Source organism: Canis lupus, chromosome 8, assembly GCF_003254725.2.
Source record: "Canis lupus dingo isolate Sandy chromosome 8, ASM325472v2, whole genome shotgun sequence".
Classification (NCBI taxonomy): domain Eukaryota; kingdom Metazoa; phylum Chordata; class Mammalia; order Carnivora; family Canidae; genus Canis; species Canis lupus.
In genome coordinates, this window is record NC_064250.1 from 28985510 (window position 1) to 29011651 (window position 26142).

At 36.5% G+C, this 26142-nt stretch overlaps 1 protein-coding gene and 1 long non-coding RNA gene across 4 annotated transcripts; one reads left to right on the forward strand and one right to left on the reverse strand.

The window, feature by feature from the left end:
• Window positions 1-116: 116 nt before the first annotated feature.
• On the reverse strand, window positions 117-26091 carry LOC112657074 (uncharacterized). Of its 2 annotated transcripts, none has more exons than XR_003134845.3 (5): window positions 25825-26091; window positions 16485-16547; window positions 7035-7104; window positions 5592-5640; window positions 117-456 (listed from the first exon to the last, which is right to left on the reverse strand). It is a non-coding gene; the product is annotated as an uncharacterized LOC112657074 (long non-coding RNA). The 2 variants fall into 2 exon arrangements; XR_007412331.1 differs by lacking the exon at window positions 117-456 and adding an exon at window positions 2364-2816.
• On the forward strand, window positions 1920-24323 carry PSMC6 (proteasome 26S subunit, ATPase 6). Of its 2 annotated transcripts, none has more exons than XM_025442869.3 (14): window positions 1920-2054; window positions 3081-3160; window positions 3270-3309; window positions 3573-3625; window positions 6041-6108; window positions 6348-6462; window positions 8519-8606; window positions 10632-10693; window positions 10781-10904; window positions 11291-11352; window positions 12814-12934; window positions 13067-13147; window positions 18755-18826; window positions 23824-24323. In XM_025442869.3, the coding sequence occupies exons 1-14, from the start codon at window positions 1928-1930 to the stop codon at window positions 23940-23942; spliced, it is 1212 nt and encodes a 403-aa protein (XP_025298654.1). In that variant the 5' UTR covers window positions 1920-1927; the 3' UTR covers window positions 23943-24323. The 2 variants fall into 2 exon arrangements, with proteins under 2 accessions (XP_025298654.1, XP_035575742.1); XM_035719849.2 differs by lacking the exon at window positions 1920-2054 and adding an exon at window positions 2230-2370.
• Window positions 26092-26142: the final 51 nt, after the last annotated feature.

The window sequence follows — 26142 nt, forward strand, 5'->3', positions numbered from 1 at the left end:
CACCTTCCCCCACTTGCCCGCATGCTCTCTCTCTCAAATAAATAAATAAATAAATAAATAAATAAATAAATAAATAAATAAATAAATCTTAAGAGGGGGAAAAAAAAGAAACAGAGCTGTTCTGGAGAAGCCATGTGCAAAATAGATAGGAGGTTCATCTGAATTTGGATTTTTGCCAGATGGGTGAAAGAAAAAGAACAAGGGTCAACAGAGTTCAAAATATTGGTGTGTTATGTTGAAATAACACAATAGTAGGTGCTCATAAATATTTATTGAATTGAACCAAATTGAGCTGTCTTTTTTCTCTGTCTCATCCTCTCTTCTCTACTTCTTAATGTCAGAGGTGATATATTTTGGTATTGACAGACTAGTTTGACCAGAATAGTTGCAGCTGAGCAGAAGGGACTGTCCCTGCTCAATCCATCTTCCTTGTTTATCAGCTACTGCAATTTTCAACTATATTAAGAAAAACAGAATGTAATAGTCATGCAATACCCATGTTTTCCTAAGAAATTTAAAAACCTTTATGCAACTTTTGGTAATTTAATTCACATAAATTTGCACTTTATATGTATATGTAGAACATACCTATTTAAACTCAAATGTTGGGCAGCCCCAGTGGCGCAGCGGTTTAGCGCCGCCTGCAGCCCAGGGTGTGATCCTGAAGACCCTGGATCGAGTCCCACTTCAAGCTCCCTGCATGGAGCCTGCTTCTCCCTCTGCCTGGGTCTCTGCCCCTCTCTCTCTGTCGCTCATGAATAAATAAAATAAAATATTAAAAAAAATTAAAATAAACTCAAATGTCTAGGGCCACTGTGTAAGGTAAGATCAAATGGAATCTATCTGGAGACTTAGTGACTGAGTCTATTGGAACAACAATAAGTTATCTCCAGGAACAATTCTGGTAAGAGGTACAGCAAAGGGGGCCTGTTCTGCAAAAATCGAGGTTATTACTACCCTTAAAATAAATAAAATCGCTATTTAAAACACTATTGAGTGCTTACTTTGTGTCAGACATTGTGCTAATAGATATAGGCACATAGCTTATTTAATACTCATGATAGCTCTATGAGATAAGTACAATTATTATGCTCATTTTACAGAGATTTTGTGAGATTAAATATTTTGTCCAAAGGATAGAAATCTGAAAGTTGTTAGACTTCAAGTTCCTGACTCAACCTACCTCATCGTCTTTATCTTCTGCCCCATATTTCTATAACCCACCCTCTTCCGGTCTCATTGGCCTCCTTTCTATTCCTAGAAATGAGCCAACCTCTCTGTCACCTCAAGATCTTTGCACTGCTGTTTCCTCTGTCAGGTAGGTTCTTCTCCACTGTGTTGCATGGCTTGGTCCTTATGTCAGATGTTCTTCTAAATTAGTTCTCCTTGCCTTACTCTAGAACTATAACATTGTAGTACTAGTTACACTCAAACTATTTTTTAATCTCCCCACCAGGTCGCATCCTTAGTACCTCATTCACTGAATGAATAAGTAAAAAAAATAGCCTACCCCTTCTGTTCCTGAAGGTCCTTGTTAATATTCTGTTAGACTAATAGGCTATCTACGTTATCCCCGATAGTCCACTGGAACTATTTAGCAAGACTGCACATTGCCTACTTCACTGTCATCTCAGTTTCTCAGAAAGTGTTCCGTGGTTCCACGGCAACAGTGGTTTGACACTGTCTAGATGTCTCAGGGGACAACCAGGACAACAGCTCCTTGCTCTACCTACTTCGACCTGCAGGGGGCGGTGTGGGTGGAGGCCTCCTTCTGTGCGCGGCTGCGCCGTCGGTGAACCGAGACGCAGAAGTGGGAGGAGTGGAGTAGAGAGGCGGAGCCAACCGGAAGGGGCGGGGTTGTCCACGAATCCGCGCCCCCCGGGAGGCTTTCCTCCCTCGCCCCGCCCCTTCCCCCGCCCGGGCGGCCATGGCCATTCCCGGCATCCCCTATGAGCGACGGCTTCTCATCATGGCGGACCCAAGAGATAAGGCGCTTCAGGACTACCGCAAGAAGCTGCTGGAGCACAAGGAGATCGACGGCCGTCTCAAGGAGTGTGAGTGCGCCTTTCCTTCCACATAATCCTATGCCTGGACCTGCGTCCGTCTCTGACAAAGCAGAGGCCCTTAGCCGAGCCCGGCATCCGAGCTCCAGGGATAGGAAGGCCTCGGTCCAGGGACAAGGCGCTTTGTCATCCGGCCCTGAGCTTGGAAAGCACAGCCTCTTCGGGCGTAGAAACGGCCCAGTCTGGTCCAGGTGACAGGGAGAACATCCCCAGTTCTGAGATGGAGGTGGAAGAGGACTAGAGGAGTGGAAAGAAGTGGGCCACGGATGTTTGCCAGGTTGAGTGCAAGGAGGGCGCGGCGCTGTAGGTGAGTCCGGGACCCAGAGAGGAGAGGAGACTGGAGTCAAGGAAGCTCAAGCAAGAGAGAGACTCGAGGTGCTGGCTTGTTATTGGGGTGGAAAGCCAGAGCGGAGCTTAAGAGAGGGGTCCATCGATGGGTGATAATAACCTCCCTTGTCTTTCCTGTTATTTGGATTTGACTCTATCAGGCACACAGGTTTCTCTTAACCTCCTGCACTAAAAGGGCGCTTACATTTTTTCGTAGTGCGCCTTCACTGCAAAGCCCGAGTGGTTTGATTAAATGGAGAAAGACTATAACCATATAATTCTGTAGATCACTGCACCTGTTGACCTTATTTAGGGCCGAAAAGTATAGAGTAGTAAGTAATCCGTGCGGGTAGCCGAAGAGATGAGGGAAAGTCTCTTATCATTCGTTATTTGTAGTCTCAAACCCAGAAGTGTGGTTGTCAGTATCTGTTAAGAATGTAACAATGTTATGAATGTGCTTGAACAAGTATGGCCAATCAGGAAAATAAAAATATGGTGCTTTTTCTGTAACATTTCATTTTTAAACCTGTCCTCTACAAACGGCTTTATTTCTTTCATGGTTTCATAAAGTGGCTATAAAATATACTAAAGTGAAGTAGACTGAGATAAGCTTAAGTAAAGTGATACTTAGTGACTTAAATTCACTGAGATTATTGTTTAATTAAAAATGTTCAAATTGTATTATTTCAGTAAGGGAACAATTAAAAGAACTTACCAAGCAGTATGAAAAGTCTGAAAATGATCTGAAGGCCCTACAAAGTGTTGGGCAGGTAGGTAATCAAGTTCGGGGTGTAGGGAGTGATGACAATTTGTTTTTTGATTATTGGCCAAAAGTAATGCTTCTTTTTTTTTTTTTTTTTTTTTTTTTTAATTTTCCAGATTGTGGGTGAAGTACTTAAGCAACTAACTGAAGAAAAATGTAAGTGGATTGGACTGTTAATTAAAAAAGAAAAAGAGTGGACTCTCCTTTCCATCATGAACTTTGGAAATGTTCATTGTTTTACTGATAATAATGAAAGTAGATGATATTCTTGCATAGATTTAAGTTTTCTTTCAACTATTGTTTCCTTGGAGAACGGAAATAAAACTCAACCTGCCATCCATGTGGAGATATATATATATAAAAAATATTTATTTTTCAATTTCTATTTTTCAGTTTATCCTTTCATTTTCTTTCTCTAGTCATTGTTAAAGCTACAAATGGACCAAGATATGTTGTGGGTTGTCGTCGACAGGTAACACTTTACATTTGTACAGTGCTTTATAATTGATAAAAGTGCTTTCATATACGTTATTTGATTTTTGAGGTGAGTAGGTCAGACATGCCCATAACTCCTAAAGGTGATTTGTTCAGAATAACTAGCAAAACTTGAACTCAAACCATAGACAATGACCTGGTATTCTCTATTTTCTATTCATATCACATTGCCTCAGTTGCTCTACATATTTAGAAATCTAAGAATTTTAGAACTGGTAAATACCTCAGATCATTTTATTTTAAGGTCTTTTTTTTTTTTTAATTTTATTTATTTATTCATAGAGACAGAGAGAGAGAGAGAGGCAGAGACACAGGCAGAGGGAGAAGCAGGCATCATACAGAGAGCCTGATGTGGGACTCGATCCAGGGTCTCCAGGATCACGCACGCCCTGGGCTGCAGGCGGCGCTAAACCGCTGTGCCACCGGGGCTGCCCTTTTAAGGTCTTTTTTGAGGAGACTTACACCTTATCAATTACTGATGTTTTATATTTAAACATTTAAAAATGATACTCAAAGACTTTTCTGTAGCTTAAGTTGATTTTGTATGAGTTCATTTAGATTAGAATAGGCAAATTAAAATAACTGCAGATTTCATTTTACCGTCATAAAAAATGGCAACAAATGGCTTTAAATAATTTAGTAGCCTCTGAAGCCAGTTTATGTACAATCCTATTCTTTAGGAGCATCATTAGAACTTTTTTAATAATAAAAAAACAAAAACCAAACAAACAAAACAACTTTTTTAGTAAATTGATTGAAAGAGCTTTTTCTGAGTGTCACATCAGGTTCATGTTTGAAAACTGATACAGCAAGACTGTAGAGTAGAATTTAACCCAGGGACTAAATCATATCCCAGCATTTCACCTAGCATATAAGTGGGAAAACATTTCCTAAATCAAAATATTAAATGGCTAGCCTGACAAAGGAGTTTTATCTACCTTACAGGCCCTCTGGATTCCAAGAGTTGGTATTTCCAAGATATTTCATGGTTGTATGGGGGGCAAGAGAGTATTTGAAGCTGGAAAATAAGAAAAGCCAGAATAGGGATCCTTGGGTGGTGCAGTGGTTTAGCGCCTGCCTTTGGCCCAGGGCGCGATCCTGGAGACCCGGGATCGAATCCCACGTCGGGCTCCTGGTGCATGGAGCCTGCTTCTCCCTCTGCCTATGTCTCTGCCTCTCTCTCTCTCTCTGTATGACTATCATAAATAAATAAAAATTAAAAAAAAAAAAGAAAAGAAAAGCCAGGGTATATATTCTTTATAGATGTAAATGTTGAAATAGCTTTGTACTGATTTTTGTTGAACTCTTTTCAAGTACCTCACTTACCAGCAATTTTATTTAAAGTTTAATCCATTATATTAAACCTAGAATTTTTGCCTATCTCCCCTTCATTTTAATTGGCATTAAACTGTAAACTTACAGTACTTTGCAGAATCCTGTGAAAAGTAGTAATTTGTATGATTCTGAAATTGTATTGGCAAGTAGTTTTTTAAACTATCAAAAAGTAACTTAATTTTGGAAAAGTAATATCCTGAATATGAGGTGAATCTCTTGGATAGATTCTATCTATAGTCTAATAAGTTACCCTGCCCAATATGCCAGTAAATTGTTAGTATGATTCAACCTAATCTATGATGTATTTATCATAATATCCGACATGTAGCAAAAGCATGAATGATTCGATTGCTGGGATTTTTTTGGTTTTGGTTTTAGCATTTTAATAAAAACCTCTAAGAGGATAAAGAATGAGTGCATTTCTCGCTTAATTCCTGTAGTCAAGTAATATGTTCTTCCTCAAAGCTATCTGCTTTAAAATAAATCTAAAGGACATATTACCAGAGTAACACTGTACACCTTAAACTGACACAATGTTATATGTCAAATTCATTTAATAAAAAATAAATAACAATCGACTTTAAAAGAAAAAAATATATAGGGCATACCTGTAAAGTGCTTTCCTTTCCTTTCCCCAAAATGTTCACTTAGAGATTTCTGTATAAATATTTAGTATCAAAAAAAAAAAAAAAATTTAGTATCAATTGCCATAGTGCCTGAATCAAAATAATGAGCAAAACTGTATAAAATAGTAAGCCTTTGGAAGTAAAACTAATACCCATTTCTTTCTTTAAAAATAAGATCTTTTCCACCACAAACTTTGTATATTAGTGATTTCACATTTCACAATTAGATTGCATAACAGGTACTTGTTTAAGGGAAAGAACTTTGAATTATTACTTTTATAAGCCCTTCTGTTGGCATTGTATTTTAATCTGATATTAGTGTTCTCTCTGAAGGGTAAAAGTGATTATTTGGTTTCTAAATATTGTGCTCTTGTTAGAGTATTATTTTCTCTTTTATGTGTCATGTAACACTTTTTGTTTTATAAAATTAGCTTGACAAAAGTAAGCTGAAGCCAGGAACAAGAGTTGCTTTGGATATGACTACACTAACTATCATGAGGTGGGTTTCTTATTCTATTTATTTTATTTTCACAGAGGGAAGATTTTAGCTAAAATGTATGCTTCTTGAGATCAATGAATATCATGCTACTTTTTCCCTTTTACTAATTTCTAATTAATGTATATACATTTTTATAAGATCATTTATAGGTTCTTGCATAAGCAGGTCAATTTATACTCTCTCTGTAGGCTGAGAGAAAATATATCTTGTAAAGAAAAATACGTACCTTATCATTATAGATATTTGCCAAGAGAAGTGGATCCATTGGTCTACAACATGTCTCATGAGGACCCTGGGAATGTTTCTTATTCTGAGATTGGAGGACTATCAGAACAGATTCGGGAATTAAGAGAGGTTGGTAATATATGCTTTGTTCTCTGATAGTACTGATTTTAAGACACCCAAAGAGAGAAAGAGAATGTAAGATTACTTTGTCCAAATAGTGGTTACAAAGTATTATATATTTAATATTCTTGCTGAGAAGAGAAAAATAGAACTGAATTTCTAGCTATGAAAGTAAGTTATCTGTACCCTTAAATTTTTTTTTAAGATTTTAAAATTTTTTTTTTTTTTTTTTTTAGATTTTAAAATTTTTTTGAGTAATCTCCACATCCAGTGGGGCTTGAATTCAGAACCCCGAGGCCAAGAGTTGCATGCTTCACCGACTGAGCTAGCCAGGCGCCTCTGTACCTTAAATATTTTATTTTGATAAAGCTATTTGCTGCCATTCAAGAAAACTATTGGCTTTAGGGGGGCTTAAACCTTTTAAACACTTAGGTGAAGAGTCAAATCAGGATTTCTTCACCTCGTAACACAGATGGCTTCTTAACAATTCTCTTTGAAGCAAATTATGTCGCCCTATTTATTTCATCCTAATTTAGGATGGAAATGTTTAGGAATGAGTGAGGATAGTTGGTATGGCTTACCTCATCTGATTTAAGCTGTAGCCAGTAGTTCTCATACAGTTCACATAGCATATTGAGTTTTCTGGAACTCCTATTAAAAATAGAGATTCATGGGCCCTCTGCATGATTTCCATGAAGGAGATTGGGGAATGGAACATAGGAATTAGCATTGAAACAAACATTCCAGGTGATTATGAAACCAAATTGTTTTTGGTCATTCTTGAGGAAGCACTCGTGTAATTACAAGTAAAAGTCTATTTTTACTTTGTAGTTAAAGAAAGGGCAACAGAGGAACAACAAATGCTTCATGGAACTGAAATCTTGTCTTTTGCAGTGATTTGCTGCATCAACTGTAGAAGCAGAAAGTTTCTCTCTTTCACACACACACACACACACACACACACACTCCACAAAACATATGCACATGTAATAACCTTTTCCATCTGGAGACACTAAGAATATTGACTTCTTATACTTTTTGTTTATTTAATCACACCTGGTGGATACAAGTATTCAATAGAAGCTTATTTCTCAAGTTACTTGTCTATAAAGAGTTTAATGTGGGCAGTCAAACCCTCAATTTTTCTATTCTCGAATCAATCTTAGTAGGACATTAAGAGTGAATATATGGTTCTTTTTTTTTTTTTAGTTTTTTTTTTTTTTTTTTTTTTTTTTTCATAATCTCTACACCCATCATGGGGCTCAAACTCACAACCCCAAGATTAAGAGTCATCTGCTTTCCCAACTGAGACAGTCAGGTACCCTGAATGTATAGTTCTTCTAAGTCTACTATGACAAAATGCCAACATAAGAAAATTTTATATGCCTTTTCTCCCTTTTTTTATTTTTTTTATGCCTTTTCTCCTAATGGCAATTTTAACTTTACTAAATTTTCCCATTTTATTATTTTGTGTTACAGTCCCAAATGCAAAATAAGAATTTTTTTGTTTTGTTTTTCTTTTTTGCTTACCTGATTTTTTTGTAGTGTGATTTTTTTTCATTGAGGCATAATTTACATTCAGTAAAATGCATAGATTTTAATTGTACAGTTCACTTTTTAAAAATTTTATGTATTTATTCATGAGAGACACAGAGAGATGCAGAGACACAGGCAGAGGGAGAAGCAGGCTCCCTGCAAATAGCCGGATGTGGGACTTGATCCTGGGACCGGGATCATGCCCCAAGCCAAAGACAGACGCTCAACTGCAGAGCCACCCAGGCATTCCTTAAGTGTACAATTCAGATGTGTTTTGACAAATCATATGCCTGTGTAGCGATCACTTGTGAAGTGTATAGTATGTTAAAATAATTACAGACTTAAATTAATTTTTACATAATTAAAGAAAATTTATTAAATCTACCTAAAGAATGACCTCTAATATAAATGGCTTTATGTGAATTACATCTGTGCGTATACCTAACTATGCTGATACTTTACTTAAAGTATTTTTAAGTTTATCAGAATCTTTACTGACTTTTTAAGAAACCTTCAACTTCTTTTCTAGGTGATAGAATTACCTCTTACAAACCCAGAATTATTCCAGCGTGTAGGAATAATACCTCCAAAAGGCTGTTTGTTATATGGACCACCAGGTTAGTGTTGAATTATATCTGACCTACTAATAAATGAATAAATTAAGGAATAAAAAAGGTGAAAAGTGAATAAATTAAGGAATAAAAAAAGTGAAAAGTGAATAAATTAAGGAATAAAAAAGTGAAAATTTAATGTAGGATCTTCCAGCCTCCACTCTATTCAAAGTAAGGAAAGAATAGGACATGTGTGTCTACTATTCTCTCAGGTATGCTTAGTCCTCTTATGCCTTATAGAATGTTCATATTAAGATGTTGTATGATTCTACTGTTGGTCCTATGTGGTTCACCAACCTCTGGCTGTCCCTGAAATGTTTTCAGGGAATCTGCAAGGTTAAACCTTAATTTGAAATACTAAGATGTTAGTTGCCATTTTCACTGTGTTGACTTCTATGCTGATGGTGCAACAGCAGCATGGGTAAAACTGCTCCTGCCATAGCATTAGTCAGGTCAGTGGCATGAAATGGCACAAGTAGTCATTGTGTTATTGACTGCTCATATTTGCAATATTAAAAAAATATATATGAGTTTAACTTTTAGGTGTCCTTGATGAAGCATTAAAAACTGTTTTTATGAAATCCTGATCTTGGAATAATGTCTTAAATTCTATGTATTGAAATGGAAAATACATGTAAGTGCTTCTGTTGCATACTGAATAGTATAGTTATCACTGGGAAAAGCACTGGTATGTTATTTGAGTTGCCAGCTGAATTAGCTGCTTTTCGTGGAATATCATTTTTACTTGAAAACATAATTTATGGACATTCTGTCATTGTCAGACTGGTTTTTGATTATTCGGATTGGTTATTGCTTATCTGACAAATTTTTCAAAAATGAATGAGGGGCACCTGAGTGGCTTTGTTAGTTAGGTATCTAACTCTTCATTTTGGCTTCGGTTGTGACCTCAGAGTCCTGGGTTTGAAAGTCCCACGTCAGGCTCCATGCTCAGTGCCGAGTCGGCTTGAGTTCCCTCTCCCTCTGTCTCTCCTACTCATGCAATCACACACACTCTTTCTCTAAAATAAATAAATCTTTAAAAAAAATGAAGTTAGCCTACTATGTTACAATAACTGACACCATCTGTAGCCAATGGTAAAATTTAAGCTTTCAAGTGAAAATTAGGTTTTCAAAACTTATATCTGACAGGGTTTTTTTGTTTTGTTTTGTTTTTTCTTTTTTAAGAAAAAACACATGTGGGGAGGAGGTGGAAGGGCAGGGAGATGGAGAGGGAGAGAATTTTAAACAGGCTCCATGCTTCAGCATGGAACCTGACACCTCCAGCTCATGACCCTGGGATCATGACCTGAGCTGAAATCAAGAGTTGGACACTTAACCAACTGAGCCACCCAGGCACCCCCATCTGGGATTTTCTGATGTTAATACTTAAAAAAGGAGATGAGATCGGTGATATTAACAAATGTGACTTTTACATATTGTATAATGAAAAATGCCAGCTCGAAGATTTTCATGACTCATGAACCAGTAGCTTCCAAATAACCAATAGTTGTTACAATATCATGCATAGGTAAAAGACATATTCATTATGCAGGATAGACCAATGGATTATTGTGTAACAGGCTTCTCTTGTAGGGTCTGTAAATAGGGGTTGATATATTTTTGAAGTAAGTATTCAGCATTAGAAGGGATTTTTTTTTTTTAAGATTTTATTTTTTCATGAGAAAACAGAGAGAGGCAGAGACTTGGGCAGAGAGAGAAGCAGGTTCCCTGTGGGGAACCCCATGCGGGACTCGATCCCAGAACTCTGGGATCACGCTCTGAGCTGAAGGCAGAGCCCTGAGCCAAAGGCAGACACTCAACCACTGAGCCACCTACCTACGTGTCTCTAAAAGGGATATTTTGAATAAAATTTAAGGTTTTAATATTGTAAGTTGAAGAGTTTTCAAATTATAAATGGAAATTCTCTTTAGGATTTAGCTTTCATTTGCAAAATTTACTATCCAGAGGAGTAAAAGGCTTTTGAGAGTTTGTTTAGTTTCCATCTACTTAGGACTTCTTTTGTTATTTTAGGTACAGGAAAAACACTCTTGGCTCGAGCTGTTGCTAGCCAGCTAGACTGCAATTTCTTAAAGGTAAAGGGAAGGTTCTTTTTGTAACTGTTGAAATTAAATTTTATTTGAATTGTCTTATGTTTACCTAAATGTTTTTCCTTTAATCAGGTTGTATCTAGTTCTATTGTAGACAAGTACATTGGTGAAAGTGCTCGTTTGATCAGAGAAATGTTTAATTATGCCAGGGATCACCAACCATGCATTATTTTTATGGATGAAATAGATGCTATTGGTAAGAATAACACCTTTTAAAATTTATTTGAACTTTTTAAAAAAGTCTTAGGAAATTTTTAAAATTCTGAAGGAGTTCTTCTCCCCTTCTAATAGCAATCTGTGTGAAGTAACAAAATGGATGTTACTTTATTTTTCTTTTTCTTGAACGTTACTTTAAAAAAAATTCTTAAGAAAGCTTAACCAATTTTAGTTTGATAGTGACAAAATTGAGTAATGTCATAACAAAATCAATTCTAAGTTTGTCAGTATAAGTCTTACTATTCATTTTTTATCTTAATGTTTTTAACTGCAGACACTATTATTTTGTCTTCTTAAATGATGGTTGTAGAGGAAAGAGTAACACATATGAGTTTCCATGTCATTTTTTCCATATCATTATTTTAGGTGGTCGTCGGTTTTCTGAGGGTACTTCAGCTGATAGAGAGATTCAGAGAACTTTAATGGAGGTAATATTTGGTAAAGGAGGTTAAAAAGAAGTCAGTATGTATTAAATGAAAACATTGGATATTTAAAAGTCAAAATGTGTACAATGGTTTGTTGGGCTTTTTTTTTTTAAGCTTTTATTTATTTGAGAGAGAACATAAGCAGGGAGAACATCAGGATGATGGAGAGGGAGAAGCAGACTCCTTGCTGAGCAGGGATCCCAATGCAGGGCTAGATCCCTGGGATTATGACCTGAGCCACTCAGGTGCCCCTGTGCAATGGTTTAAATGAAGAACACACTTAAGGGGCACTGGGTTGCTCAGTCAGTTGAGCATCCAACTCTTGATTTCCGCTCTGTTCATGATCTCAGGATTATGGGATCAATCCTCTGAGTTGGACTCCACACTCAGTGGGGAGTTGGCTTGAGATTCTTTCCCTCCGCCCCTCCCCGTGCGCACAGGCTCTGTCCGAAATAAATGAATAAATCTTAAAAAAAATACACCTAAATATAAAATTTGAAAATGTCAGGAATAAACACATTTCACTACCACAATCTCTAGTAAGAAAATGTCTCCTGGAAAGTAATAGGAATATTACAAAATTCTATATGATGTACAGCTCTACTACTCCATGTGTTTTGAGCAGACCAGCCATTCAGATATTTAAATTGTATATTTGGGGCACCTGAACAGCTCAGCGGTTGGGCATCTGCCTTTGGCTCAGGGCATGATCCTGAGTCCAAGATCAGGCTCCCTGTGAGGAGCCTTCTACAGAGTGAAGCTAAGTAGTATAGATAACACAATGTTAAATTGTATCTTAGTAGGGGTATTTGAAAGGGATTTTTCATAAATTACAATCTGTTCAGAATATATATATAGTATTTTCAAATTAGCTATACCTCCTGGAAACCTTAAGTTGAGGTGTTTTGAAAGAACATAGATACTGGTCTTATTCACATAACATACTATGTTATCATAATATGTTAACTAGCTATCAGATATTTTGGAAAAGAAATACACATTGTTAAGCTAGCTATATTTTAAAAGATTTGTTGAATGCTGTTAGATTTTTCAATATTTATTCAAGAACACTTTTGGAATTGAAGGAAATATGTTTAATGTTTTGGTATTTCTTTGTATAGTGGAATTATTTGAAAAGATATTTAATAGATTAATTATCAAATATGTGGAAATGTCATCAAATTTGTGGAATGTAAATTTTATGTCTGACATACCATAATACTGTATATATTAGACTTTTTTAATAATGTTTTTGAAAATACAAAAAAATTGAATATTGGAAATCAGATCCACATAGTTTCATTTTATAATACTTGACTAAAAAAAAGTCCATTGAAGTCTGCACAGTATTTGTAGACAATGTATTTTATAATATTAGCATATAGAATTGTGTACTTTATATTTTTTAATGATTGAAATGTTTTGTAAATATCTGTCAATGATTTTTATTTACAAATATATTAGTTACTGAATCAAATGGATGGGTTTGATACTCTACATAGAGTTAAAATGATCATGGCTACAAACAGACCAGATACACTGGATCCTGCTTTGCTTCGTCCAGGAAGATTAGATAGAAAAATACGTGAGTTAAAGTTCTTTATCTGCTGTGTATTCTCTTTGTCTATGTCCACTTTTCTTTCCATATCTCTGCTCACCCCCTACTTTATTTAAAAAACAAAAAACCTGACTGCATCTTATGATTTTTCATTTTCAGATATTGATTTGCCAAACGAACAAGCAAGATTAGATATATTGAAAATCCATGCAGGTCCCATTACAAAGCATGGTGAAATAGGTAAGGAAATAACTTATTTTATGTATATTTGCATTTGGTAAATGAAGCAAAATGCTATTAGATATTGCTGATAGTCTACCAAATTTGGTTTTAAATTCGGCAAACATGGAGATCTTAAATTCAACTAATATTTATTGAACATTTTTTGTTAGGAACTGTTCTAAGTGCTGGAAACATAGCAATGAACAAAACAGACAAATTCCTGCCTTATAGAACTTACATTCTTGTCAGGCAAGACAGACAAAGTCAGAAAATTTATAGTACATTAGGTTGTGATATGTGCTATGTAGAAAAATAAAGCAAGGGAGATAGGTAATGCGAGGAGCCAGAATGAATATATACATCTTTAAATGGAGGTGAGGTGGGGGAAGCAGAGGGAAGCTTTACCAAGAAGGTGATAAGGTGATTTTTAAGCAATGACCTGTAAAGGTGAAGGAAGTAGGTATAGATATTTGTGGAAAATGATGCAAAGGGAACAGCAAGAGAAAGACCTTGAAGCAGGTGTATATATGGCTGGAACACTTCAGGAGTAGCAAAGATGCCAAGGTGTCTGTGGCAGAGTAAGCAGAACAATGGTAGCAAGTGAAATCATAGAAATGATGGGAATCAGATTGTGTAGAGCCTTATTTAGATCATTGTGTAAGAACTCTGGCTTTTATTTTATTTTATTTTATTTTATTTTATTTTATTTTATTATTTTTTTGTCCTTGGAGGATTGTGAACAGAGGAATGAAATGATCTTACCTTTTGTTATTTTTAACTTTGTAGTGTAGAAAATTAGAAATACAAGTGGAGATAAGAGTATAATGAACTTCTAACCTTACTTAGGTTTACCCATCCCCCACCAGGCTTTAATAATTATTAATTTTTGGCCAATCTTGCTTCATCTGTAATCTCTTCCACTTACCTTCTGGATTTTTAGGAAACAAATCCCAGGCATTGTATAATTTCATCCGTAAATATTTTGAAATTGATTTATGTTAAATAAGATCATTCTAGTTGCATGTAGAGGAACAAGGATAGAAACAAGAGGATAAGTTAGGAGGATATTTCAATAATCAGATAAAAAGATGGTAGTGTGATCCAAGGTGGTAAGAGAATCTTAAAATGATGAGATTCTGGACATATTTTGGAAATAGAGATTGCAGGGCTTGCTAATGAATTAGATGTGGGGTGTGAGCTAAAGAGAAGAACCAGGGAACACTTAGGTTTTTGACTCATGCGACTGAAAAATGGAGTTGTCATCATTTAAAATGGGAGAAGACTGGAAAGATTAGGTTTTAAAGGGAGAGTAAGGAGTTTGGTTCTGAATGTATTAAAGCTGAGATGCCAATTAGATAAACTAAATGAAGATGTTAATTGATAATTCTATATGCATCTATGGCTTATTGCAGTGGTCTAATGCTGGTGATATAATTGTGGATAATAGCATAAGATTATTTTTAAAGTCTTGAGATTATATGAGATTTCTGAAGAGGTAAATATGGATAGAGAAGAGTTTCAAAAACTGAGCTAATTCCAATATTAAGAAGTTGAGAGGAAGAACCATCAAAGGAGACTAAGAAGCTATAGTCACAGAGGGGAATTAAACCAGGAGCTTGTGATGTCCTGGAAGATAAATGAAGAAATTGGGCAGCCCGGGTGGCTCAGCGGTTTAGCTTCAGCCCAGGGCCCGATCCTGGAGACCCGGGATTGAGTCCCGCGTCGGGCTCCCTGCATGGAGCCTGCTTCTCCCTCTGCCTGTGTCTCTGCCCCTCTTTCTCTCTCTGTGTCTCTCATGAATAAATAAAATCTTTTTAAAAAAAAGATAAATGAAGAAATTGTTACAAGGAGGCAGTAATTCCCTGTTAAATGCTGTGTCAGTCTCTTCAATAAATGGTGCTGGGAAAATTGGACATCCACATGCAGAAGAATGAAACTAGACCACTCTCTTTCACCATACACAAAGATAAACTCAAAATGGATGAAAGATCTAAATGTGAGACAAGATTCCATCAAAATCCTAGAGAAGAACACAGGCAACACCCTTTTTGAACTCGGCCATAGTAACTTCTTGCAAGATACATCCACGAAGGCAAAAGAAACAAAAGCAAAAATGAACTATTGGGACTTCATCAAGATAAGAAGCTTTTGCACAGCAAAGGATACAGTCAACAAAACTCAAAGACAACCTATAGAATGGGAGAAGATATTTGCAAATGACATATCAGATAAAGGGCTAGTTTCCAAGATCTATAAAGAACTTATTAAACTCAACACCAAAGAAACAAACAATCCAATCATGAAATGGGCAAAAGACATGAAGAGAAATCTCACAGAGGAAGACATAGACATGGCCAACATGCACATGAGAAAATGCTCTGCATCACTTGCCATCAGGGAAATACAAATTAAAACCACAATGAGATACCACCTCACACCAGTGAGAATGGGGAAAATTAACAAGGCAGGAAACAACAAATGTTGGAGAGGATGCAGAGAAAAGGGAACCCTCATACACTGTTGGTGGGAATGTGAACTGGTGCAGCCACTCTGGAAAACTGTGGGGAGGTTCCTCAAACAGTTAAAAATATACCTGTCCTACGACCCAGCAATTGCACTGTTGGGGATTTACCCCAAAGATACAAATGCAATGAAACGCCGGGACACCTGCACCACGATGTTTCTAGCAGCAATGGCCACGATAGCCAAACTGTGGAAGGAGCCTCGGTGTCCAACGAAAGATGAATGGATAAAGAAGATGTGGTCTATGTATACAATGGAATATTACTCAGCTATTAGAAATGACAAATACCCACCATTTGCTTCAACGTGGATGGAACTGGAGGGTATTATGCTGAGTGAAGTAAGTCAGTCGGAGAAGGACAAACATTATATGTTCTCATTCATTTGGGGAATATAAATAATAGTGAAAGGGAAAATAAGGGAAGGGAGAAGAAATGTGTGGGAAATATCAGAAAGGGAGACAGAACGTAAAGACTGCTAACTCTGGGAAACGAACTAGGGGTGGTAGAAGGGGAGGAGGGCGGGGGGTGGGAGTGAATGGGTGACGGGCACTGGGTGTTATTCTCTACGTTAGTAAATTGAACACCAATAAAAAAAATAAAATAAACATAAAAAAAAATAAATAAAAGTATGCAAAGGATATGAATAAATAATTTACTGAAGAATTATAAAAATGACCAATAAATATATGAAAAGACACACACACACAAAAAAAAATAAATGCTGTGTCAGATAAATAGACATCTGAGAATGGACCTTTAGATTTACTATGTGGAGGTTATTGGTGACCTTATCAAAACAATTTTTTGGAGTGCTGAAAGAGAGAGCCTACCTCAAATGGATTTCAGGAGATTGTGGCAGAGGCATGGAGTTCAGACATTTCTTTCAAGGAGTTCTGCAGCAAAGGGAGAAGAAAAGAAATGTAGCTGCAGTGGAGGTGGAGATGAAGATTTGGAAGAGCTTTCTTTAAGATGAAAGAATTTACAACACTTTTTTAATGCTAATGATCTGGATGAGAGAGTGAAATTTGATAATGCACTTTCCTTGAAGAGAGTTTGGCCCATTATACCAAAGTCCCAAAATTCAAGCCAAATTTTATCTTACATAACCAAAAACTCACCTTTACAACTAATTTCTTTTAAAAGATTTTATTTATTTATTCATGAGAGACAGAGAGGCAGAGACACAGGCAGAGGGAGAAGGAGAAGCAGGCTCCATGCAGGAAGCCCGATGTGGGACTCTATCCTGGGACTCTAGGATCACACCCTGAGCCAAAGGCAAATGCTCAACTGCTGAGCCGCCCAGGCATCCCCGAATGTGTTTATTTTCTCAGTGAAATAGGAAGCAAGTTCAGAGTGAGAGATGGGAAAGTACTGTTAGACATTTGAAGATGGGAGAAGTTATAAAATAGTTATCTTCAGAAGTGAGAGAGTGGACTCCAAGATAGTTAGCAAACCATTGCTGTGGGTCAAATTCTATCTGCCTTCTCTTTTTGTAAATAAAGCTTTATTTTAACATAGCCACTCCAATTTGTTTATATATTGCCTGTGACTGGTTTCCCACTACAATAGCAGAAACGAATAGTTTTGACAGAGACCACATGGCCTACAAAGTCTAAGATATTTACTGTCCGGCCCATTACAGAAAATTTGCTGACTCCTGGACTAGGGGTCGTTATACTATTGTAGTATAATTGCCAGGCAGCTTTACAAACCCTTAAAAGTTAATGGTCAAAAAAAAATTACAAATAGTTGATTATTGCCTGCTACTAACTTTCTCATTGTTTACGTGAAAATAGTTTTGAGCTGGAAAGACTGAGCTAAACTAGGGATGCCAATTTATAGGTTTCTTTAATACTGTGCTCTTGCTAGGTGCCAAATGCCGTGCTAACTGTGGGAATCCCTGCTCTAGGGAAGCTTACATGAACTTGAACCTGAATCAGAATTAATGAGTATCTGTCTGATTTCAAATAGAGATTGACATACTCTATGTGGCCTGACAAAGGGTATATCTCATCAGAATTACCCTGTAGGGATATGTAGATGGCTCAGCGGTTGAGCGCCTGCCTTCAGCCCAGGGCATGATCCTGAAGTCCCAGGATTGAGTCCCACATCAGGCTCCCTGCATGGAGCCTGCTTCTCTCTCTCTGCCTATGTCTCTGCCTCTGTGTGTGTGTGTCTTTAATGTATAAATAAATTTTTAAAAACAATTACACTGTAGTAGCCCATGCTGTGTCTTATTTTTATCCTTACTCTATCAAGTCAATAACTGCTATTCCAAGCCAACAGCTCCTCCTTTCAAGTCTGTCATGTGGATAAAAAGGTCACTTAACCATTACTGTTATCATAGATCACCACTTGGAGCTTGCATCGGAACCAGAAAAGGTAGCCATTTAAAAATGGTTGTTTAAAAATATATGATAAAAAAAATGATGAAAATGATTTCTGATGACCATTTAAATATTTGGTTACAGTTTTTTTTTTTTTTTTAATTTTTTAAATTTTTATTTATTTATGATAGTCACAGAGAGAGAGAGAGAGAGAGGCAGAGACACAGGCAGAGGGAGAAGCAGGCTCCATGCACCGGGAGCCTGACGTGGGATTCGATCCCGGGTCTCCAGGATCGCGCCCTGGGCTAAAGGCAGGCGCTAAACCACTGCGCCACCCAGGGATCCCTTGGTTACAGTTTTTATAAGAGACATGGTTTCACAGATATCTCAAGTTCACATGTACGTAACTGTTTTGCTTCATAGAAACAGGTTAAGATGCTTTCAGATCTTGATATTTCTTTTTTTTTTTAAAGATTTTATTTATTCATGAGAGACACCAGATCTTGATATTTCTTGATTTTAGAGTTTAAGTAGTATATGTATTTCTACTTAGTGCTGGCTTACTTAACAGAAGTATAAGTTTTGGTCGTTAATATTGTGGAGGACTTGCTAAATAATGTGGAGGAATGTTAATAGAGATGATGCCTAATATTCAAAGCAAGCTCTGCAGTTAAATTTTCCATATAGGCATAAGTTAGAAAAAGTCTAAATTTTTTTAAAACTAATTTCCAAAAAAACCAAAAACCTAATTTCCAGTATTTTTTCCTAAACAGATTATGAGGCAATTGTGAAGCTTTCAGATGGCTTTAATGGAGCAGACCTGAGAAATGTTTGTACTGAAGCAGGTATGAGTTTAAAGTGCAGTTTTTACTATTGATTTTAATTTGCTAAAAACATGTTTGGGTTTATCCAAAAGCAGAGCCTGGCCTTTGCAAAGATTTGGGTGCTTGGTTTTTTGGGGAATTGATTCTAAGAAGCAGGAGAGAACAGGCAAGTGAGTTGGAAAGAAGCAAAGCTATTATAAGGGTGTACCATTAAGGCAGATGCTATAGACGTGGGATTTGATTTGATGAGACCTCAGAGAAACATACAGAATGCCTCCTAGGATTACCTGGCTGATATGGAGACTGGAGCATTTATTTCCCAGCTCTCATCCCCCATGAGAATTTGCCCTTGGAGATGTTAACTCCTTTTTACTTCTGGATGCCTTAGGGCAAAATGTGGAAAGACATTCATGTGATAGCATACTCGCCCCCTGAAGTAAATCTGCCACATTTGTGGCTGAAATCATACTGGGCCAGTAACAGAAGTAATCTGCTGCAAAATGGAAAACATCTTTTCTGATTCTAGTCTGTTAACAATCAGTGTTGCAAGATGGATTTAAATGTTTTTTAATTAATTTTTAAATTTTTTAAAAAATATTTTATTTATTTATTCATGAGAGACATAGAGAGGCAGAGACATAGGAAGAGGGAGGAGAAGCAGGCTCCATGCAGAAAGCCCGATGTGGTTCTTGATCCCAGGACTCTGGGATCACACCCTGAGCCAAAGGCAGACACTCAGCTGCTAAGCCACGAAGACGTCCCTCCCAATTTTTTTTTTTTTAATTTTATTTATTTGAGAGAGAGAGAGTCTGTGAGAGAGAACAAGCAGGAGGAGGGGCAGAGGGAGAGGAAGAATTAGACTCCCTACTGAGCAGAGATCCTAATGTGGGACTCGATTCCAGGAGTAGGAGCTGAGCTGAAGGCAGATACTTACCTGAGCCATCCAGGTACCCTGCAAGATTGATTTATGAATTTTGTGATCATGCAACTTGTGTAAAATGTAATCATTTTTAATATAATTTTCTTTGTGCATTGTGTAATCCTATTTTTTATTTTATTTCTGGTACCAAGTAGCTTTAAAACCATAGCTAGAGTCATTTAGTCTTTGTCCTCCACACAATCTTTTTTTTTTTTTTTTTAATTTATTTATTTATTCAGAGAGAGAGAGAGAGGTGAGGCAGAGACACAGGCAGAGGGAGAAGCAGGCTCCATACAGGAAGCCTGACATGGGACTTGATCCCAGGTCTCCAGGATCACACCCCGGACCACAGGCGGCGCTAAACCACTGCGCCACCGGGGAAGCCCCACACAATCTTAAAATTAAAAAAATGAGGGGTGCCTGGGTGACTTAGATAAATGTCTGATTCTTGATCTCAACTCGGGTCCTGATCTCAAGGTTGAGTTTACTATAATAATAAAAAAAATTTTTAATTATTTTTTGCTGTTTTTATAGTTACTGACTTTCATAGGTTGCAGGTGAGTAGTTTTAAAGTATTGTAATATGTGATTTCCTCTTGTTTTCGTATCACCGGTAGCTTTGTTTTAACATTTCTTGTAAATTAAACAGTATTAAAAGAGGTTGCTAAGACATGACTTCTTCATAGGATTATCTTCATGGGTTGCTCAGACATGACTTCTTCATAGGATTATCTTTATGGATCTATTGTGACTCAATATCTGGATTAAAAATCTGCAGGTCTAGAAACTCAGTACAGATCAGAGTAAATCATGCTCACAAAGACAAATATACAAAAAATGTTAAGTGGTAAACTTGCATGTGGCTTGAACTACTTGGAGTAATTTACAACATTCTCTTTCCAAAATCTTCACTGGACCAAATTACTATTAGAATATTGTTGTGAGGGCAGCCTGGGTGGCTCAGTGGTTTCGTGCCGCCTGCAGCCCAGGGCCTGATCCAGGAGACCCGGGATTGAGTCCCGTGTCGGGCTCCCTTCATGGAGCCTGCTTCTCCCTTTGTCTATGTCTCTGCCTCTCTCTCTCTCTCTCTCTCTCTCTCATGAATAAATAAAATCTTAAAAAAAAAAAAAAAGAATATTGTTGTGGTAAAATAAAAAAGCAATGTCATAATCCTAAAGGTTGATAACATCAAATTATGATACTTATTGTTTTTACATTTTTCAGTTTTATTGAGAAATAATTGATACATATCACCATATAAGTCTGTAGCTACTGTATGATGGTTAGATTTACATATATTGTGTAAATGATCACAATAGTTTGGCTAGTATTTATCTTCTCATATAGATACAATTAGAAAAAAGGAAAAATAGTTTCTCCTTGTGATAATAACTCTTAGGATTTACTCTCTTTCCTATATATCATATAGCAGTATTAGCTATGGTCATCATGTTGTAAATCCCTGGTACATATTTATTTTATAAATAGAAATTTGTACCTCACATATTTTTTGAAAATTATTTTCAGTTGGGGTACCTGGCTGGCTGTGTCAGTAGAGCATGCGACTCTTGATCTCTGGGTCATAAGCTCAAGCCCCACATTGGATGTAGAGCTTACTTTAAAAAAATTATTGTTAGCCATTTCCAGTAAAGAGCTATAACGTCTGTGTGGATTACAATTTTAGCTTTTTTTTTTTTTTTTAAGGTTTTATTTATTTATTCATGAGAGAAACAGAGAGAGAGAGAAAGAGAGAGAGAGAGGGGCACAGACACAGGCAGAGAGAGAAGCAGGCTCCATGCAGGGAGCCCGACATGGGACTCGATCCCTGGTCTCCAAGATCACACGCTAGGCCAAAGGCGGCACTAAACCACTGTGCCACCTGGGCTGCCCACAAATTTAGCTTTTTAAATGGCCTGGGACACTCATATTTGGAGACACTGAAATTCTCTGGTTTTCTTTTTATTAGACGTCAAGCTTTTTTGCTAACATCTTCCTGTAATTTAAAATAAACTTGATTCGGTTATAATTATCTTTCCCATTCAAATCCTGAGATGATTATCCTTTTTGGATTAGAATGTATCTCAGATTCAGTCATACACTAAACAATGATTTGGAAATAGTCATATGTACAAAGTCTGGAAAAATAACCTACTTTAGTTGTAGCTTTCAAAACAAGGTTTTAAAATTTCATTATTAAAAAACTAGAAATTTCCATTCATCTGATTTTTCAGTACAACATAGAGTGGCTATTTCTAAGACTATATAGAAATCTTGAAAGGAAAGATAAAAGTAACCCTTGAAATCTTCTATTCCATTGATTGCATGCATGTACATGAAAAGTTAATATAAGCAGATCTTCAAACGAAAATATTAGTAGGATTCATTTAATTAGCAGATACTGATAACTTACTAGTTTTAGCTTATAATGAAATTAGGGGGATCCCTGGGTGGCGCAGCGGTTTGGCGCCTGCCTTTGGCCCAGGGCGCGATCCTGAAGACCCGGGATCGAATCCCACATCGGGCTCCCGGTGCATGGAGCCTGCTTCTCCCTCTGCCTGTGTCTCTGCCTCTCTCTCTCTCTCTCTCTGTAACTATCATAAATAAATAAAAATTAAAAAAAAAATGAAATTAGGATTGTCTCAAAATCTTGGACCCCATATCCATGATATATGTAATGTTCAAAAACATGCACATGCGAAACTTATTGTTTTGTCAAGTAACTTGTTGATAACTTGAAAGTTTTCAAGTTTGTGATACTTGACTATGAAAGTTGTATAAAATCCCAATTTGTACATAAATAATGTAAATTTTAATATGTGAATAACGGCACTGGCTTTTTTTTTTTTTTTTTTTTTTTTAAGATTTTCTTATTTATTTGTGAAAGACACAGAGCGAGCAGAGACATAGGCAGAGGGAGAAGCAGGCTCCATGCAGGCAGCCCGATTTGGGACTCGATCCTGGGGTCTCCATGATCACGACCTGAGCTGAAGGCTAATGCTCAACCACTGAGCCACCTAGGCATCCCTAGCACTGGCTTTTTGATAAAAAGCCTAGTGTTGGCTTTCTTTTATTCCTATTATCTAAGCTTTTGAATATTAACAAGGAAAGGCTATCAGAATTACTGGAAGTGTTTTGTGTTCCTAAACCATATATGTGTTCCCTCCTTCAGGCAGTTGTTGTCTATAGAGTTAAGAAACTACTACTTAAAATATGTTGATAGTTGAGTTTTTGTTTTGCTTTTTCAGAATGTCATTGGATACAGGGACTGAGCGAGCTAGATTTTAAATATCCAGATAGTTGCCTCATTGTGGTTTAGCTTTTGGTTTGGAAAATAATGCTTATTATAGTTAAGGAAATTAAGTGAACAATGATGCTTGTTTTTAACAAATTAGAACTACTGGCTCAGGGGTGCCTGGCTGGCTCAGTCAGTTTAGCATTTAAATGTCTTTGGCTCAGGTCCTGGAGTCCTGGGATTGAGCCCCACAGGAATCAAGCCCCACAATGGGCTCGCTGCTCTGCAGGGAGTCTGATTCTCCCTCTGCCCCTCACCTCACTCATGCTCTCATTCTTTCACTCTTTCTCTCTCTCTCTCTCAAATAAATAAGTAAATAAATAAATAAATAAATAAAGTCTTTTTTAAAAAACCAGCAACTACTGGCTCAGAAGTAATACATTTAGGCTTCTTCACATTTACTCCATAGAATTACTTAGTTTTCCTAAAAAACGTTTTTTTGAGATCTAATTGACTAATAAGATTATGTTGATATCAGGTGAACAGCATAATTATTTGATACTTGTTTTTGTTATGAAGTGACCACTAATCTAGTTAACATCCATCACCACATGTAGTTAATGATATTTTTCTCTTGTGTTGAGGACTTTTAAGATCTACTCTCAACAATTTTCAAATATACAATACAGTATTATTAAGTCTGGTCATCATGCTGTATATTTCATCTCCAGGACTTATTTTATAATTGGAAATTTGTGCCTTTTGACTACCTTCACCCATTTTGCCTACCCGCCCCCCTTAGTTTTCTTCAAATAAACAAATTATTCACATACTATATACAGCAGTGATGTTGTTTTATTCTTCACAGGTATGTTTGCAATTCGTGCTGATCATGATTTTGTAGTACAGGAAGACTTCATGAAAGCAGTCAGAAAAGTGGCTGATTCTAAGAAGCTAGAGTCTAAATTGGACTACAAACCTGTGTAATTTACTGGGAGGTTTTTGATGGTTGCATGACAGATACTGGCTTAATGTAAAAATAAAGTTAAGGAAAATAATGTATGTATTGGTAATGATCTCATTAAAAACTTATGAATAAAAATAAGTATGAATAACATTAAAAATTAGTAATTCAGTAATTCTACTTTTAAGATTGATAAAGAAATTTGTATGTTTGTTAATGTTGCATTTATTGCAGCAAAAGTTATGAGTATGTTGAAGCTTTTCGTATTTGCTGTGTGAGCATTTTGTAAAACATTGAAAGTAGTTTGAAATAGTACAAGAGAGCATTTCTTATGACTTATTTTATATCATTTGTTTTCTTCATCCTAAAAAGTTGAATAAAATGTTTGATTCAGTTCTCCTACACATATTTTTGTCTTTTTTAAAAGTACATTTATTATGGTTCTTTAGGTTCTTTAGTACATAAACTATTTAATAACCAAAATGAGTTGCATTTAGATCACAGGCTTTTGAATTTTAAAACTGCACCCACACTCAGTGTTCCGAAGAGCATCTTGTTATATAAAGCATAGACATGTGTGTCTAAATCGATAATGAAAGGTCTTTACTCTTCACCTATTATGATTAGGCTGTGTCATAGTTAATTGAACAAGTACATGCTTATCCATAACTTTTTTTTTTAGATTATGATTAAAAGTAATATTTGCTAACAAATGTGACTTGGTTTTCTTGATTTATGTGAGATGGTTGTTCCCTTTTTATAATGTTAAGGTCTGGAGCCTCTTCCCCCAAAAAGTCACACATTCATACACACAATTATGCATATACTAAAGTGAAAGGAGATTTATTATATCTCAAGCTCACCCATTGACTCTGTAGGTATCTATGGATACCAAGCTAAGAGTGTCTGATGTAGGGGATGTTGATGTCAGAAATGTTCAAAGCAAAAGTTCTGTTACCTACATACAATTCTTTCTATATCATGTGGAATTAAAGCTTTAACAAATTAAAATAGGAAGTCATCATTTGACTTCAATTGAGATTTTGTTAAAGATGCTGTTTCAAAAAAGCCAATTGACTTCAGTTTCATAAACACTAAAGAATGTACCATATTTGATGTGGGTAGTTACACAGTCACTCTTTAAACTTACTTGTGGAGTATTGTGGGTCTTTTTATAACTTTAAAAGGTAGAGAACAGTTTAAATAGTGGTAGAGAAATGGAGTACTCAAGCTAGCCATTTAATATTCAAGTTATTGACCAGTTCTATTTCTACATTTTGACAGTGTGTTTCATAAATGTGACAATATAAAAATAATAGGATGTTTGTCAAGGGGGTCCAGGTCAAACATCCCTGTGATTCTTTTAACTTTATTCATTGTAATTTGCAATTTAGTTTGACTTCTTATCTTTCTACTTAGGTGGTGGTGTTTTGTTTTTTAAAGAATCAGTTTGGTTTACAAATCTTGAAAGTTTAAGTGTGGATTCTTCTGCTTAATTTTCCTCATCCGTTTGAAAATAAAAAGGATAATAGTATCTCCTTAAGCCCAGAGAAAGTATCCTATACCTTATTTCTATTTACAATATGTTAACAGACTCAAACTTTAAAAGATACTGAAAGCCCTGTAGTTTATTAACATAATTATATTAATATTTCAACATAAACTTAGAATGAAAGAGAGCTTCCTTCAGTATGATGTGTAATTTACTGAGTGAACCCATAAGTTGTTTCTATTTCTTAGGATTTTTATTTCCATTGTTTCTTGAGATTTTCTAGTTGTCATATTCCCAAGTATTCTTAAAAGTCCGTTTCAGTTTGCTTAAAAGTGATGGGTTCATTTTCTGTGTAGCATAACCTAGTTTTAAGATGAACTCTTCATTTATTACTCTTTTGGTTATAACCTTACCACAGATTGCGCAGAATTCTGAGGGTAGAAACTACAGTTTTCCTTTCAGATGCCAGTTTCTGGTGGCTATGATGTTTTGCCCGTTCTTATACTACAAAAAGGAATTGCGTCCTGTCTGGAAAGGGCAGAGCTGGTCTGGCTTGTCCCACCGCCTTTCCCAGGACCTTCAGTCGTTCCCTCCCTCCTGCCGCAGCCCCACCTCCTCCACACCCGGTGAGCTTCGGCCGTTGCTTCTCCGAGGCCCCGCCCCCCCCGCGTCTGCGCTCTGGCGAAGGGGCGGGGCGGCGGCGCGCTGACACCTGGCGGCCGCGGGGGGCG